The 16266-nt window shown below is 50.2% G+C and overlaps 1 protein-coding gene across 1 annotated transcript in view; it reads left to right on the top strand.

The window, feature by feature from the left end:
- Positions 1–16266, top strand: part of PLIN3 (perilipin 3) — a 24638-nt gene that overhangs the window by 5392 nt on the left and 2980 nt on the right. Inside the window, exons 3-6 of the mRNA XM_007460538.1 lie at positions 113–195; positions 6352–6649; positions 12622–12821; positions 14616–14741. Coding sequence (XP_007460600.1) covers positions 113–195; positions 6352–6649; positions 12622–12821; positions 14616–14741 — 707 coding nt within the window. The remainder of the gene's footprint in view (positions 1–112; positions 196–6351; positions 6650–12621; positions 12822–14615; positions 14742–16266) is intronic.

The raw sequence follows: 16266 nt of genomic DNA, 5'->3' as shown, positions 1-16266 counted from the left end.
GGGGGGGGGGGGGGGGGGGGCGGGGCGAGGCGGGCGGTGGTCTGAGGACCCGGAGGGATGCGCCTGCGCGGTAACATCAGCTGTCTGTCTCCCCGCCCCCGCTGCTCCGCAGTCACATCGGCCAGTGAATACGCCCACAGGGGGCTGGACAAACTGGAGGAGAATCTGCCCATCTTGCAGCAGCCACCGGAGAAGGTGACTGAGCGCCCCCAGTGGGGGGAGGTGAGGGGGGGTGGGATGCTCAGCTGAGACGGGGGCCTGCCTAGGTATCCAGTCTGTGGTCCCACCTTAACCAGAGGAGATGAGTGGGACAGCTTCCTCCCTGACCCCTCCTCTGTCTGTCCCCAGACCCCCACCAGGCAGCTGCAGGAGCATTCTGGACACCAGGCAGATGGGCCCTAAACCGCCTCGTGTCTCCCACCTGGCCCAGAGCAAAAGCCAAAGCCCTACTCATGGCCCCGCCAGATCTGGCCCCGCTGCCTCTCTGCCCTCCCTGCCCACCTCACTTGCTCCATTCCGTCTGCGCTGGCCTCCACCCTCCTGTTCAGTCACATCAGCGCCCATAGGTACCAGACACAGTGATGGAAACAGTCCTTGCCCTCATGGAACTTTCATTCCAGGGAAGCAGGGAAAGCAGATACAGTGAACATACCCATCTCAGTGCTACCCCAGGATCTTTGCACCTGCTGTTCCTTCTTCATGGACCAGGCTTCTGGGACTCTGTTCTAATCTCACTTCTTCAGAGGCCTTCCCTTCCCTCTTAAAGAAGGTCCTTCCAGTTCAGCTCTGCCCAGTAGAACTTTTTCTGTACACCTTCTTTCTGTGCACCATCCAATATGGAAACCAACAACCATATGTGGCTGCTGGGCCCTTAGAATGTGGCGAGTGTGACTGAGGAACTCGAATACTAATTTTAATTATTTTTTTAACATTGGGATTATTCTTTTATTTTTATTTATTTTTATTTATTTATTTTTTTCCCGTCCGCGGGCCTCTCACTGTTGTGGCCTCTCCCGCTCTGGACGCGCAGGCTCCGGATGCGCAGGCTCAGCGGCCATGGCTCACGGGCCCAGCCGCTTCGCGGCATGTGGGATCTTCCCGGACCGGGGCACGAACCCGTGTCCCCTGCATCGGCAGGCAGACTCTCAACCACTGTGCCACCAGGGAAGCCCTAAAATTTATTTTTATTTATTCTTTTAAATTTAGTTGCACCGGGTCTTAGTTGTAGCAGGTGGGCTCCTTAGTTGTGGCTTGAGGGCTCCTTAGTTGTGGCATGCAAACTCTTAGTTGTGGCATGCATGTGGGATCTAGTTCCCTGACCAGGGATCGAAACCAGGCCCCCCAAATTGGGAGTGCAGAGTCTTAACCCCTGCGCCACTGGGGAAGTCCCTAATTTTAATTATTTAAAAATTTTAAATAGCTAATTTTAATTATTTTAAATTGAAATAGGCACACGTGGCTTGTGGCTCCTCTATTAGCATCATTCACACTACATCAGCTTGTTTGTTTTTAATGTTTATTGGAATATAGTTGCTCTCCAATGTTGTGTTACTTTCTGCTGTACGGCAAAGTGAGTCAGTTATACGTATATCCCCACTTTTTTAGATATCCTTCCTATTTAGGTCACCACAAAGCACTGAGTAGAGTTCCCTGTGCTGTACAGTAGATTCTCATTAGTTATCTATCTTATACGTAGTAGTGTATATATGTCAATCCCAGTCTCCCAATTCATCCCACCGACCCCCCTCCAGCTTTTTGGTTTAACAGCTTTCACTGAGATATAATTCATGTACCGTACATCTCGCCCATTTAAAATGTACAACCCAGTGGTTTTAGTACATTCAGATTGTGCAGCCACCATCATCCCTTTTAGAACATTTTCATCACCCCAGAAACAAATCCCACATGCCTTAGCTCCTTCCCCTCCCCCAGCCCCTGGCCCCCACCATCTACTTTCTGTCTCTGTGGGTTTGACTCCTCTAGGGACCTCCTGTGAGTGGAATCAGGCAGTATTTGTGCTTTTGTGTCTGGATTATTTCACTAAGGATCACGCCCTCAGGGTTCATCCATGTTGTAGCAGGTGTCAGAATTTCTGAGTGGACCACATTTTGTTTCTCCATACTTCCGCCAGTGAACTCCTGGGTTGTTTTCACCTTTGGGCTGTTATATACCCATGCTCATTGCAGCAGCGTTCACAAGTTGCGTTAACTTTTTTTTTTTGGCTGTGCCACGCAGCTTGTGAGATCTTAGTTCCCGGACCAGGGATCAAACCCCGGCCCCCTGCAGTGGAAATGCGGAGTCCTGACCACTGGACCACCAGTGGATTCCATGCATTAACTTTTTTTTTTTTTTTTTTTTGCGGTACGCGGGCCTCTCACTGTTGTGGCCTCTCCCGTTGCGGAGCACAGGCTCCGGACGCGCAGGCTCAGCGGCGATGGCTCACGGGCCCAGCCGCTCCGCGGCATGTGGGATCTTCTAGGCCCAGGGCACGAACCTGTGTCCCCTGCATCGGCAGGCGGACTCTCAACCACTGTGCCACCAGGGAAGCCCCATGCATTAACTTTTAAAAAACATTTCAGATAGTGTGTTACATAACTGCTTATTTGTCTCCCCGGCTGGGGTGCGGGCACAGACTGTCTGCTTTGTTGTTCTGCCAAGTGCCCATCATACAGCCTGGCACTTAGGAGATGCTTATTAAACACGTAATTCATCGCCCCTTTTTCCTGGTGGGACGGAAGTGCCGCACTAAGGCAAACCTGTTCACGTTGAGAATCTTCCCACCAGAAATAGGTGTTCCCTGGTCGGGGGCAGTGGGACACGCCAGCCACTCCTCCGGTTCCCTTAGGCTTTCTGCTGAGACCACCTTGTCAGGCAGCTTATTCACCCGCTAGCTCTCAAGCGCCTCCTGTCGGCCAGGGGCCACGATATGTCCCCCAAGGGCAGCCCCGTTAGACAGAAATGGAGTGGGCTGGGGAGCACTGGAACAGAACCCGAGCCCATGTCTTACCACAAAGGGTGTTAACAAGTTGGGCATGTGGAAGGTGAAAATGGCCACATCCAAAGAAGGATGGAGAATCATCGCCCAGGAGCCACCTCCTTCGGGCTGAGTGCTTGCATTCTCTTCCTGTCCTGCCGGTGTCACCAGGCCAGCATTCCTTCTGTTTATAGACGGGATGAGCTCAGGGTGACATTGGACAAGGTTGTCCAACAGAGCGGCTGCTCTGAGCTCCTGAATTCCTGGGAGGCTCTCTCTTCTTCTTTTTTTTTTTTTTTTTTTTTTTTTTTTTTTTTTTTGGCCCTGCCTTGCGTTTTGCAGGATCTAAGCTCCCCAACCAGGGACTGAACCCAGGCCCTTGGCAGTGAACGCCCCAGGTCCTAACCACTGGACCGCCAGGGAATTCCCATCATGGGAGGCTCTCCTGATTCTAGGCCTTGTGAGGTTCCCCTTCAGAATGAGGTAGCTCTCCCTGGTCCTGTGGGACAACAGTGTTGTCAGAGCTGGGATTTGAACCCGGGCCAGCGTGAGTTACATGACAGCCCCACTGTGTGCTCAGTGAGCTTAGGGCTGGTGTTCAAATCTGACAACCGTGCCCTCTTCCCCCCAAAAGTGACTGATTCCCACGAATAGGAGGGTTTAGGTGTTAAGAGGGGCGCCAGCTTAGAAGGGTAGGATGGGAGGGGGCATGGTTTTTAACTTTCCAGAGTGCTCTGTGGGTAGAGATCTATTTAAAGACTTAGATTCAAGAACACCAGGCATGGGGCAACCAGTACCCACTGTGTGCTCAAGCAGCTTCTCCAAGGATGCAATGCAAAGCTAGTCCAGAGGTGGGCAAATTTGGCCTTCTGCCTGTTTTTGTAAATAATGTTTTATTGGCACACAGCCGCAAACGGTGGCTTGCGCATCATCTGTGGCTGTGTTTGCCTGAACACTGGCAGGTTTGAGTCGTTGGGACAGAGACCCTCTGGCCTGCAAAGCTGAAAATATTTACCATCTGGCCTTTCCTGGAGAAAGTTGCTGACCCCTTTTAACCAGTCAAGGTTACAGGCAGGAGAATCAAAATACCAGGTTAAAATCCAGGCTCTGCTCCTTAGCAGCTGGACAGCCCTCAACACAAGCTGTTCAGCCTCTCTTGGCCTTGCTTTCTCTTCTGGGGAATGTGTACACTCCTGTGTCTTGGAGATTTGCTGAAGTGGGTTCATCACCTGAAGGCCGAGAACATACTAAGTGTTGGTTCTTTTTTTTTTTAATTTTCATTGGAGTATAGTTGATTTACAGTGTTGTGTTAGTTTCAGGGGTACAGCAAAGTGAATCAGTTATAGATATACATATATCCACTCTTTTTTAGGTTCTTTTCCCATATAGGCCATTACAGAGTATTGAGTAGAGTTTCCTGTGCTATACAGTAGGTCCTTACTAGTTATCTATTTTATATATGGTAGTGTGTATATGTCAATCCCAATCACCCAATTTGTCGCCCGCCACTGGTTCTTAACGTCTTGATACGAGCTTCGGGGTCCACAAAATGCTCTGATGTTTTGGGCACGTCACCAGTTCACAATGGGGAGTTCAATGTAGTTAACGTGTTAAATTGGCAGTTAATGGAGACAGAACGTTTGGTTATTTGGGCATGTGCATAAAATCCCTCCTGTTGCTTTATTTTTGTTTGTTTGCTTTTGTTTTTTTTTTTTTTTTTGCGGTACGCGGGCCTCTCACTGTTGTGGCCTCCCCCGCTGCGGAGCACAGGCTCCGGACGCGCAGGCTCAGCGGCCATGGCTCACGGGCCCAGCCGCTCCGCGGCATGTGGGATCTTCCCAGACCAGGGCATGAACCCGTGTCCCCTGAATCGGCAGGCAGACTCTCAACCACTGCACCACCAGGGAAGCCCTGCTTTTGGGTTTTTTGGTTTTTTTTTTTTTTGGTTGCATTGGGTCTTCGTTGCTGCGCGGGCTCTGTCTAGTTGTGGTGAGCGAGGGCCACTCTTCATTGTGGTGTGTGGGCTTCTTATTGCGGTGGCTTCTCTTGTTGCGGAGCACGGGCTCTAGGCGCGTGGGCTTCAGTAGTTGTGGCACATAGGCTTAGTAGTTGTCGCTTGTGGGCTGTAGAGCGCAGGCCCAGAAGTTGTGGCACACGGGCCTAGTTGCTCCACAGCATGTGGGATCCTCCCAGACCAGGGCTCGAACCCGTGTCCCCTGCACTGGCAGGCAGATTCTTAACCACTGTGCCACCAGGGAAGCCCTGCTTTGGGGTTTTTTTTGGCTGCGCCATGTGGCTTGTGGGATCTTAGTTCCCCAGCCAGGGATTGAACCTGCCCTCTCGGCAGTGAAACACAGAGTCCTAACCACTGGACCACCAGGGAATTCCCCTCCTGTTGCTTTAGTGTAGCTCTGAGCGTCTCACTCTAAAGCGGGGTCCCTTTCCCTCAGCACCACTGACACTGGGGCCAGTCATTCTCTGTGGGGGGCCATCCCAGGAGCTGTAGGGTGTTGAGCAGCATCCCTGGCCCCCACCCACTCAATGTCAGGAGCCCCTCCCCCCACAAGTCGTGACGACCACAGATGTCCCCAGACACCGCCCAATGTTCCCTGGGGGCAGAAACACCCTGGATGAGTAGTGCTGTCCTGAGGGACTTAACATTACTGATTACCTGTTCAAACAGGATTGCAGTTCTTAGTACAGGATTGGAGTGGTCCCTTCTAGGGATGTCGCTAGTTTCCGGTGTCAAACAGATTCAGTGCTTGAGCCAAGCACTGTTCTAACCCTGTGATTTAGCCGATTAGGGCTGCTGTAACAAGTATCCCTAACAACAGACATTCATGCTTGCACAATTCTGGAGGGTGGAATTCCGAGACAAGGTGTCGGCAGGGCTGGTTTCTCCGAGGCTCCTCTCCTTGGCTTGTAGATGGCCATCTTTTCCCTGTGTCCTCACATGGTCATCCCTCTGTGCGTGTCTGTGTCCTAATCTCTTTGTATAAGGACACCAGTCAGACTGGATTAGGATCCACTCTAATGGCCTCATTTTACCTTAATTACTGCTTTAAAGGTCTCATCTCCAAATACAGTCACATTCTGAGGTTCTGGGGGTTAGCGCTTCAACACTGTTCAGCCCATAACACCATGGGGAGAAGTGGAGGCCCAGAGAGGTCGAGTGATTTGCTTGAGGCCACACAGCTAGGATATATCAAGCCAAGGACTCTAACCAGGCTGTCCAGCTCCAGAGCACGTGATCTTAACTGCTTTCACCCTTCAGGGTCATCCTGGAGCTGGAACTCCTCCCGTCGGCCCAGGGTGCAGGATGGGGGTACCCAGGTACGAAGGGAGGACGGAGATACTGATGCTGTCCTTTCTCGTAGGTCCTGGCAGACACCAAGGAGCTTGTGTCGTCCAAAGTGTCGGGAGCCCGAGAAGCTGTGTCCAACACCGTGTCCAGCGCCAGGGACACCATGGCCTCCCGGGTGACCGAGGCGGTGGAGGTGACCCGGGGTGCTGTGCAGAGTGGCGTGGACATGACCAAGTCCATGTTGACCAGTGGCGTCCACTCGGTCATGGGCTCCCGCGTGGGCCAGATGGTGCTGAGCGGGATGGACACGGTGCTGGGCAAATCGGAGGAGTGGGTAGACAACCACCTGCCCATGACGGACACTGAGCTTGGTGAGTGCAGCCCACATGGCTGGGACCCCTCCCCAGACCATCTGACATGGGGTCCCTCTCAGCCACCAGGAGGAGTCTGTCCATCACATGTTGTCATCTCATCCCCGCCCCCTCTTCCCGTCTACCTTAGCTCACCTGGACCAGCTCCTTTCCCTCTGCCCTGGTCTGTGGTGCCTGTCCTCCCTGAAGAAGCCTCCAGAGGGCACCTGTGAGCACTCAAGTCAGGCCCTTCCAAGCCTCCCACCTCCCGTGGGTAAAAGCCCAAATCCTCCTGGAAGTTCCCTTGTACTTACCTGCTTGCCCTCATTCATTCTACTCCAGGCACACTAGCCTTCTTGCCCATCCTGGACCGTGTTCCCACCCCAGGGCCTTTGCACTGGCTGTTTCTTCTACCAGGAACTCTGCCCTTACATCCAGATGTCTCGTTCTTTCTAACTCCAGCTCTGTGCTCAAATACCACCTCCCAATAAGGCCTCTAAAATTGCACCGTCCCTCATGCATGCTGTGTCCTGAAACCTCCCCCCAGGCCCGGCTCTGATTTTTCTCTTCAGCACTGGTCGTCAGTTCCACAAAGCAGAAGCTGTGTCCTTCCTGAGTCTAGAACGGGGCCTGGCACTTAGCAGGTGCTGAAACCCCCAAATAAAATCACTCAAACTCTTCTCTATCATTCCCCCACCCCACCCGAGGCATATATTTGTTTGTTCAAATGTTCCTTAAGCACTGGCTGTATGCCAAGCCCTCTCTAGGTCCTAGGGATACGTCAGTGAACAAAGTTCTGCCTTCGTAGAACCTAAAGTCTAACGTGTACAGAAGTCAGATTTAAGGAGATGTTTCTGAGGAGGTGACTTTGCCCTGTCGTGCATGGAGGGAGGGAATGAGCTGTGCAGATGTCAGGGCAGAGACACAGGGAACACAGATCCGGGCGCAGGGGCGTACCTGGTGTGTTGGAGGGACAGCAAGGAGGCCCGTGTGTCTGGAGCAGTGAGCGAGGGGGAGAAAGGGAGGAGGGGAGGGCAGGGAGGGGACCGGGAAGGTCGTGCAGGGCCTTGTGGGCCCCGGGGAGCACTTGGGCTATTACCCCAGGGAGGTGGGACCCTGGAGGGCTGTGGGCAGGGGGCGGGGGCGGTGGGGCCTGACTTGGTACTCACTCACGCCCTCTGGTGGCTGCTTTTGGGAGGACAGACTCCGGGTGAGGAGAGGGTAGGAGCCAGGGGAAACCGGGTTCAGGTGAGCCCTGATGGGGCTGGACCAGTTGGTGGTAGGAATAAAGAGAAATAGACGAACTGGGGATAAAAGTGTTGAGACAAAGCAGCCACTCTTACTCATGGTCTCATACACATAGCTCTTGGGGTTGGCCTTGACCCCGCCTTCTAGAGACAGCCTTCCTTTGCACACATACCGGGAACTTCCAGCCGGGCCAGCAGTTGCAGACTCCAGTGCCCACAGCAGCAAGGGCCCACGAGGGCCACGTGTAACCAGACACCATGCTCCGTCCAAAGGGAGCAGCCTCTCGGCTCCGGCCAACTTTAGCCAGAGCTGGTTTGTTTGAATGAGATGCCAAATATTTGGGATGACTGGAAAGAATTGATGACAGACTAGATCAGGGTTTCCCAACTGTCATTGGAGCCAGGTCATCCTCTGTGGGGGGCTGTCCTGGGCACTGTGGGGTATGGAGCAGCCTCCATGGCCCCACCCGCTCGATGCCAGGAGCACCCCCAATTGTGACAACCACAGATGTCCCCAGACATTGCCCAGTATACCCTGGGGGCAGGATCACCCCCAGGTGAGAACCAGTGCTTTGCCTGTTCTAGAACGTCATATAAAGGGAATCATATGGGAATTCCCTGGCGGTCCAGTGGTTAGGGCTCCACGCTTTCACTGTCGAGGGCGCGGGTGCGATCCCTGGTCGGGGAATGCTACAAGCCACGTGGTGCAGCCAAAAAAAAAAAAAAAAAGGAATCGTGATTCCCTCATGGGTAGACAGCTCCTAATCATTATGTCCAATCTCTTTTCCCATTGGGATTGCAACATGTCACTGTTCTAGCTGTTAGCTGGGAAACTTCCATGGACAAAGTTCTCTGTTGCAATCTTGATTACCCCAAGGTACGGTTTATAGAGGAAAAGCAGGGCAAGTAGTTAACATTCCCCCTTTTTATTTATTGTGGCATCACGGGCTGGTTCACCAGTACCCTCCAAGTGTACGTAGTGAGTCTTTACATTATAGGTTTGAACACGAAGATTAACACGACCGACGTATTGCGATCCGAGGTATTTATTTTATTGACGCTTCACTTGTCCTATTATTTTCAACTGCTTGGAGCCCTCCTTGAGCTGACTCTGAGACCCCATGATTCTCCCTGGGAATCCTCGGCAGAAAGTCATGGTCTCTTGCCTTCTGGAGAAACTCGATGTTCTAGGTGGGGTGATGTTCCTGGTGGGGCGACGTTCCAGGCAAAGGATCTTAAGCCCTGCAGCGTGTGGCTTGAGCATAGCGTGTCGCTTGTCCTTTGTGTTTTCAAAACCTGACTCCAAACCTCTTGAAGGAAGGGACCTGGCTGATGTCTTCCGTCCTGTATCCCAAGTTCAGTGCCTGCTGGCCTCTTGTAGTGCTCAGACCAAGTCACACTTGGCTATGGGTCTTGACCCCCAAAAGTAGGGGGAGAAGCAGGGTTTGCTGGGAGGCAGGTTGTGAAGCAAGCCTGGGAGCCACTTCAGAGAACAGATCTGTCTGAGCAGCTTTGACCTTCTGCGCTTTCCTTTGTGTCCATCCACTAAGGGTGAAATCACTGTGCACAGTGGTGCTTGAGGTACTGGGGAGGTCTGTGAGTAAAGGTGCCATGTTAGAGCTAGGATATTACTCGTGGGCTCGGGGCGGGAGCACAGCCCTGCTCCCCCTCTCTCCCAGTTCTCCCCTTTGCCAAGGGCACTGCCCCCTCCAGGGGCCCTGCCGGCTTGCTCTGACATGCCTAGGCTCTGCCAGACATCCTTGGCCTAAATAACAAAGCTGCTTTCACTTCCAAGGGCAGAGCTCCCGGGTTCCCAGAGGGCCGTGGAGAAGTTCTGGCCATTAGGATGGGTTCAAAATATCGCTGGTTTGGGTTTAGTCTTTGCAAACCTGCCTTTGGTGGGAGAATGGGGCAGAGTCTGTTTTTCCCAAGACGCCAGCTTTTATTTTCGCTGCCTCTAAATGTCCCAGGTGTTTGGGGTTTTTGTTCAGTTTATAATTTATTTTTTAATCTTTTTGTAATTCATTTTAATTTTTTTAATTAAAAAAAATTTTAATTGAAATTTAGTTGATTTACAATGTTGTGTTAGTTTCAGGTGTACAGCAAAGTGATTCCGTTATATCTATTCTTTTTCAGATTCTTTTTCCTTATAGGTTATTACAAGATATTGAATATAGTTCCCTGTGTTATACCGTAGGTCCTTGTTGGTTATCTATTTTGTTCAGTTTTTTAAATGTCATCATGAAATGACCCTTCTGTGACATAGCTGACTATGTTAGACTACCTCCAGGCCATCTCCGGCCCACCGTCTGCTTTTGTAAATAAAGTTTTATTGGCACACAGCCAGGCCCATTCATTTACATTTACTCTGGCTGCTTTTGAATACCAATGGCAGAGTTGATTAATTGCACAGTAGAGCCTGGAAAGCTGAAAATATTGACTGAACTGGCCTCTTACAGAAAAAGTTTATTAATCCCTGGATAAGAGTATGTTCTTCCAAAATTTTTAATGTTTATAGTGTCAACGAAAATCAATAAGCAGCCAATAATAAGAAAAGAAAAGAGTTTTATTTGAGCCAAACTGAGGACTATACCCTGGAAGCCTGCTTCCCAGATAACTCTGAGAAACTGCTCCTGAGAAGCAGAGTTTTCAGCACAGTTTTTTATCTTGTCAGAACGAAAAACTTTAAACAATTCAGGGTTACATTTCTTCAAGGTTTCAAAAAAAGAAAGAAAAAAAGGAACAGACCAGCATGTACACGAGTCAGTATGGCCTTGGCACCTAGGAAGGAATCTTATCATCAAAGGAGGACCAGCATTTTGGTGTCCCAGAAAGGGAGGCATTTAATCTTGATTTTGAACATGGACTTTCTTTACTTCTGGCCAATGTGCCCTTTTCTTTAATAATTGAAGCAGATGTACAACGTAGGTTTGATAGGCCACACAAAGGCTATTTTAGGTAGCATCAAATTCAAGTTAACTCAGGTATAAGCCAGAATGACTTCCCTATCTATATCTTAATATGTGAAAATTTCTTTTATCAATAGAAACAACCGAATTCCCCTGACTGAAGTCTTACCTTGATCGAGCAAGGGGTCGATGGCACCATGTGGGATTTTGTTGCTTGATTTTCCCTTTTCTTTCATTTCTGGAACAGTGCCCAATCCAAAGGAGAGGCATATTTAGGTGGCTAAAGTGGGGATCTCACTCATCAGACCAGCCCCACTGTTCCTGCCTGACCAGAGCACATTTCTTGCGTTATCTTGGTCACGTGTACTCCCTGTTCTGTTTATTTGCTATTCTTTCAATCAACTTTGCCAGATTCTTTTAGAAAGGGAACTTTATCACTTACTATAAACAGATAAACTACAAATAGGTAATAAGAATAGCTAAACACTTGTTCATTTGCGTGCCTTTCTGAAGGCAGTGAAATCGCGGAGTCCTAACCCCTGGACTGCCAGGGAATTCCCCAGATTTCACATTTTAGGCATTTCTAACGCGGGTGGTCTTACAGAAGCGAAACTGAGGCTTTTTGACCAAATTACTTCTGCATCCAGGGGGCCACAAACATTTTCTTGACAGGCCAGGTAATAAATAATTTTGGCTTTTTTGGGCCATACAGTCTCTGTTGCAACTATGCAATTCTGCCATTGTAGCACAAAAGCATAGACAGTAGGTAAATGAATGGTTGTGATTTTGTGTCAATAAAACTTTATTGATAAAGGCAGGTGGCATTCAGCCCAGGGGCTATAGTTTGCAGACCCTGCCATAGGGCCTTACAAAGCCAGTGATTTATTAGGATCGGATTTAAACTCAGATCGGGTTACTTACAAAGCTCAAACTTTTATCACTACTATAGTAAAGTCTAAAGGGAGCAGGATAAGATAGGATCAAATTATCAAGACAGGTGGATTTCCATCCTGTTGCCTTGTAACTTTATGAGTATTTTCTGGACTAGATAGTCCGGACTTCCCTTAACAGCTGTGAAGATGGTTCTCCTATGTCTCAGACTTCTCCTCCCGTCAAGTATCGTGGTTAAGAACATGGGGCCTGGCTTCAGATCCTGATTTGTGACGTCCCAGCTGTGTGACCTTCGGCAAGTCACTTAACGTCTCTGAGTCCCCGTTTCCCTGTCTGTAAAAATGGGATAACGGTGTCTCCATCTTAGAACTGTTATGATTTAACAAGAATGCCCACAAAGCACCTAGAACATTGTGAAAGATTGGCCACTATTAATATATGTTAGGCGCTAATACAGGCAGGATTGGCAAACTTTTTTCTGTAAAGGACCAGATAATGAATATTTTAATCTCTGCAGGCTAAGAGGCCACATATTCCAGAGGCCACCTCTGTTGTTTGAGAGCAGCCATAGACAACATATAATAAACATAGACGGTTGTATTCATGGGTCGGGTTGTCCCGAGGGCCGTAGTTTTCAGACTCTCACGCCAGTCTCAGGGCTTTTTTTTTTTTTTTTTTTTTTTTTTTTGCCATGCCTCACAGCATGTGGGATCTTAGTTCCCTGACCAGGGATCGAACCCATGCCCCTTGTGTTGGAAGTGTGGAGTCTTCACCACTGGACTGCCAGGGAAGTCCGTAGTATAAGGCCTCTTGATCCTGGGATATTCAGTCCCTATCATACCCATTTAGCAGATGGGGAAAACCAAGGCAGGGAAATCCTTTTACACTTGCAGACCTGGGGCACAAACTCGGCCTTCACAGTGCTTCTCCTGCCTTCCCCCCGCAGCCCGCCTCGCCACCTCCCTGGAGGGCTTCGACATCGCCTCAGTGGCCCAGCAGCGGCAGGAACAGAGCTACTTTGTGCGTCTGGGCTCCCTGTCAGAGAGGCTGCGCCAGCGTGCCTACGAACACTCTCTGGGTAAACTGCAGAGCACCAGGCAGAGGGCCCAGGAGGCGCTGCTACAGCTCTCACAGACACTCAGCCTGGTGAGGCCCGCAGTGACGGGGGCGCTGGCCAGCAGCGTGTGTGCCAACAAACCCCTCCCCAGCCTAGTGGCTTATTCCTCCCCACACATCCGCCTGGACTCGCTCACGGGGCCACGGTCCTGGATGAGTTTGCTGGGGCTGCTGTAACAAAGTCCCACACACTGGGCAGCTTAAACACAGACGTTTATTGCCTCACAGTTCTAGAGGCTGGGAGTCCAAGATCAAGGTGTTGGCACGGTGGTTCCTTTTGTGGCCTCTCTCCTTGGTGTGTAGACGACTGTCTTCTCTCTGTGTTCTCACCTGGTCATCCCTCCATGCATGTCTGTGTCCTAATGTCCCCTTTTTATAAGGACACCAGTCATATAGGATTAGGGCCCACCCTAATGACCTCATTTTAACTTAATTACCTCTTTAAAGACCCATCTCCAAATACAGTCACATCCCGGGGTCCTGGGGGTCAGGGCTCCAACCTGTGAATTTGGAGGGGACACAGTTCAGCCCATGACAGGTTGGCTGGAGACTGGGTCTCTCGGTGTGGTCTCCTCCTCCATTAGGGTACCTCAGGCTTCCCCTGGCTGTGGCCTTAGGGATCCAGGTACAGCGGGAACACGTGAGCACTTTTTTTTTTTTAATTTATTTTTGGCTGTGTTGGGTTTTTGCGGCACGCGGGATCTTTCGTTGCGGTGCGCGGGCTTCTCTCTAGTTGTGGCACTGGGGATGAGCACATTTTTTGTTTGTTTAAAGTCAGTTTTATTTGAGGTATAACTTACATTTTACAGACAATGAACATCACCCCTTGTAAAGTATACAGTTTGAAGAGTTTTACAAATATAAACAGACATGTAACCACCACTGCAATCAAGATGTGGAACATGTTCATCACCCCAAAAAGTTCCCTCCTGCTTCTTTGCAGTCAAATCCTGCCGCCTGAAGTTTTTAATTTTTCTGTTCTCTAAAGAGGGAAATGTCTAATTTCTTTCCCTGTTTGCTTAGCTTCTACTCAGTACTATCTCCTCTCTTTTTAAAAAAATTTTAGATTGTGGTAAAATACACATTTTAACCAATTTTTAACCAATTTTAAGTGTATAGTTCAGTGGCAATCAGTACCTTCACATTGTTGTGCAACCGTCCCCACCATCATCTCCAGAACTTTCTCATCCTCCCAAACTGAAACTCTGTCCCCATGAAACACTCACTCCTCAGCCCCTCCCCCAGCCCCTGGCCCCCACCATCTACTTCCTTTCTCAATGGATGTGACTCCTCTAGGGACCTCCTGTGAGTGGGATCAGACAGTATTTGTCCTTCTGTGTCTGGCTTCTCTCACTGAGCATCATGTCCTCAGGTCCATCCATGTTGCAGTGAGTGTCAGAATCTCGTTCCTTTTTAAGACTGAGTAAAATATTCCATTGCAAGTGCTTGTTAAGCCTCTGCTTGTGCTCCATCTGCTTGTGTCCCATTGGCCAAAGCCCGTCACGTGGCCAGGCCCACTTGCAGGGCGGGGGTGGGTGAGGGGTGGGGAGAAACAGGCAAGATGGGAGGAGCTGCAGAGAATCTGTGGCCACTTTCTTTGCAAGTACCACACGGGGCACAAGCATGTTGATGACCCTGAAATCCACAGCCTGTGGCAACACTCTGAGAAAAGACAGCATCCCTCCCCCTTCTCTCCCCATCTCAGATGAAAGGACCGCCCCCGCTCCCTCTGGAATCCCACATCTAGGATTCCTGTGGATTCCCATGTGCTCTGCTGGTTTTGGTCAAGGGCCAAGGCAGCCACCCTCTCTCTCTGTGCTCCAGATGGAAACCGTCAAGCAGGGTGTCGACCAGAAGCTAGTGGAGGGTCAGGAGAAACTACACCAGATGTGGCTCAGCTGGAACCAGAAGCAGCTCCAGGGCCCAGAGGAGGATGCAGCCAAGCCAGAGGTACCCACCATGGGGGAGCATGGGATACCTGGGGCCCTGACTTCCCTCTCCCCACCTCTGCTTGATGGACCTACCTGCTCGGAACGCTTTCCCCAGCCTCGCCTCCCATTAACTGCCTTCAGGACCTGATGACACCTCCTCCAGGAAGCCTGCCTGTATTTCCACTCTTGGGTATAGGCATTGCTTCTGAACCATGGGACGCCTGATAGTGATGGGTCTCAACCTGCTGAATTCTAAGCCATGTCCCATTTACTTGAGTCCTGACTCCTTCCCTACCCCATCCCAGTGTCCCATCACATCCTTCAAATTCACCTGCCCGGTTCTGAGTGTCAGCTTCTCACTAACGTGCTCTGGCCCCTCCAATCTATTCCAGGCATTGGCCTCTTGAACGAGCCCTGACTTTTGCCACCTGTGCTGTCACTCATCTAAGCTTTCACTGAATCAGTGCCTTAGACAATTCTCATGCCTCATTCTGAACCATAGTCCCTCTCTCTTAGGGACTCCTAATATCCTAGCACAATAGCTTCTCAGCTTTACCTCTCTGGGCCTTGATTTCCCCATCTATGAATGGGATATAGGACCGTCTGCCAGGTTGTTAAGGTGAAATGAACACGCATGTTCACAGCAGCATGAGTCACGTCAGCCAAAAAAGTGGAAACGGCCCAAATGTCCATCAACAGATGATGGACAAACAAATGTGTCCCTCCACACACGGGAACATCACTCAGCCGTGAAAAGGAGAGAAGCAACCGACACTACAACATGGACAGACCTTGAAAACATGATGCTCAGTGAGAGAAGCCAGACAGAGAGGGACACAGTGTGTGATTCCACTGATGGGAAACATCCAGAACAGGCAAATACATAGACACAGAAAAAGTGGGTCAGTGGTTGTTGGGAGCTGGGAGAGGGGGAATGGAGAGGGAGTTTCTTTTGAGGTGATGGAATGTTCTGGAATTAGAAGTGCTCGTTGCAGAACCTGGTAAATGTACTAAAAAAATGTACACTTAAAAGAGTGAATTTACATACTTATACACACACACATTGACATGTAAGGCACATAGTAAGTGCTAAAAAATAATATTTATAAGGTATGGTGAATGTCTATAAATGCAAAACTGTTCAGCATTCAGACCCCAACCGTGGAAAACCGTCTCCCTTCCCCCCTCAACTGCTGAACGCAGCAGCCAGAAAATAGATATTGATTCTGTCGGCACCTCCCTGCCAGGTTCAAAGCCAGAGTCCTCCGGTGAGCAGGCCCAGGGCAAAGTCTTGCCTGCCAGCCTGCTTTGATCTCTCCGGCCCGGGGAATTTTCAAGGACCCGATCTCAACTGCAGTCTCCCCCACTGCTTACAACTTCTGCACAGAAAGTTCTTCCAGACCACCTCATTTTTTTAAACTTAAAAAAAAAAAAAACAATTTGGGCTTCCTGGTGGCGCAGTAGTTGAGAGTCCGCCTGCCGATGCAGGGGACGCGGGTTCGTGCCCCGGTCCGGGAAGATCCCACATGCCGCGGAGCGGCTGG

Source organism: Lipotes vexillifer, unplaced genomic scaffold (assembly GCF_000442215.2).
Source record: "Lipotes vexillifer unplaced genomic scaffold, Lipotes_vexillifer_v1.1 scaffold1011, whole genome shotgun sequence".
NCBI lineage: Eukaryota > Metazoa > Chordata > Mammalia > Artiodactyla > Lipotidae > Lipotes > Lipotes vexillifer.
This window is presented reverse-complemented; position numbering and strand designations above follow the sequence as displayed.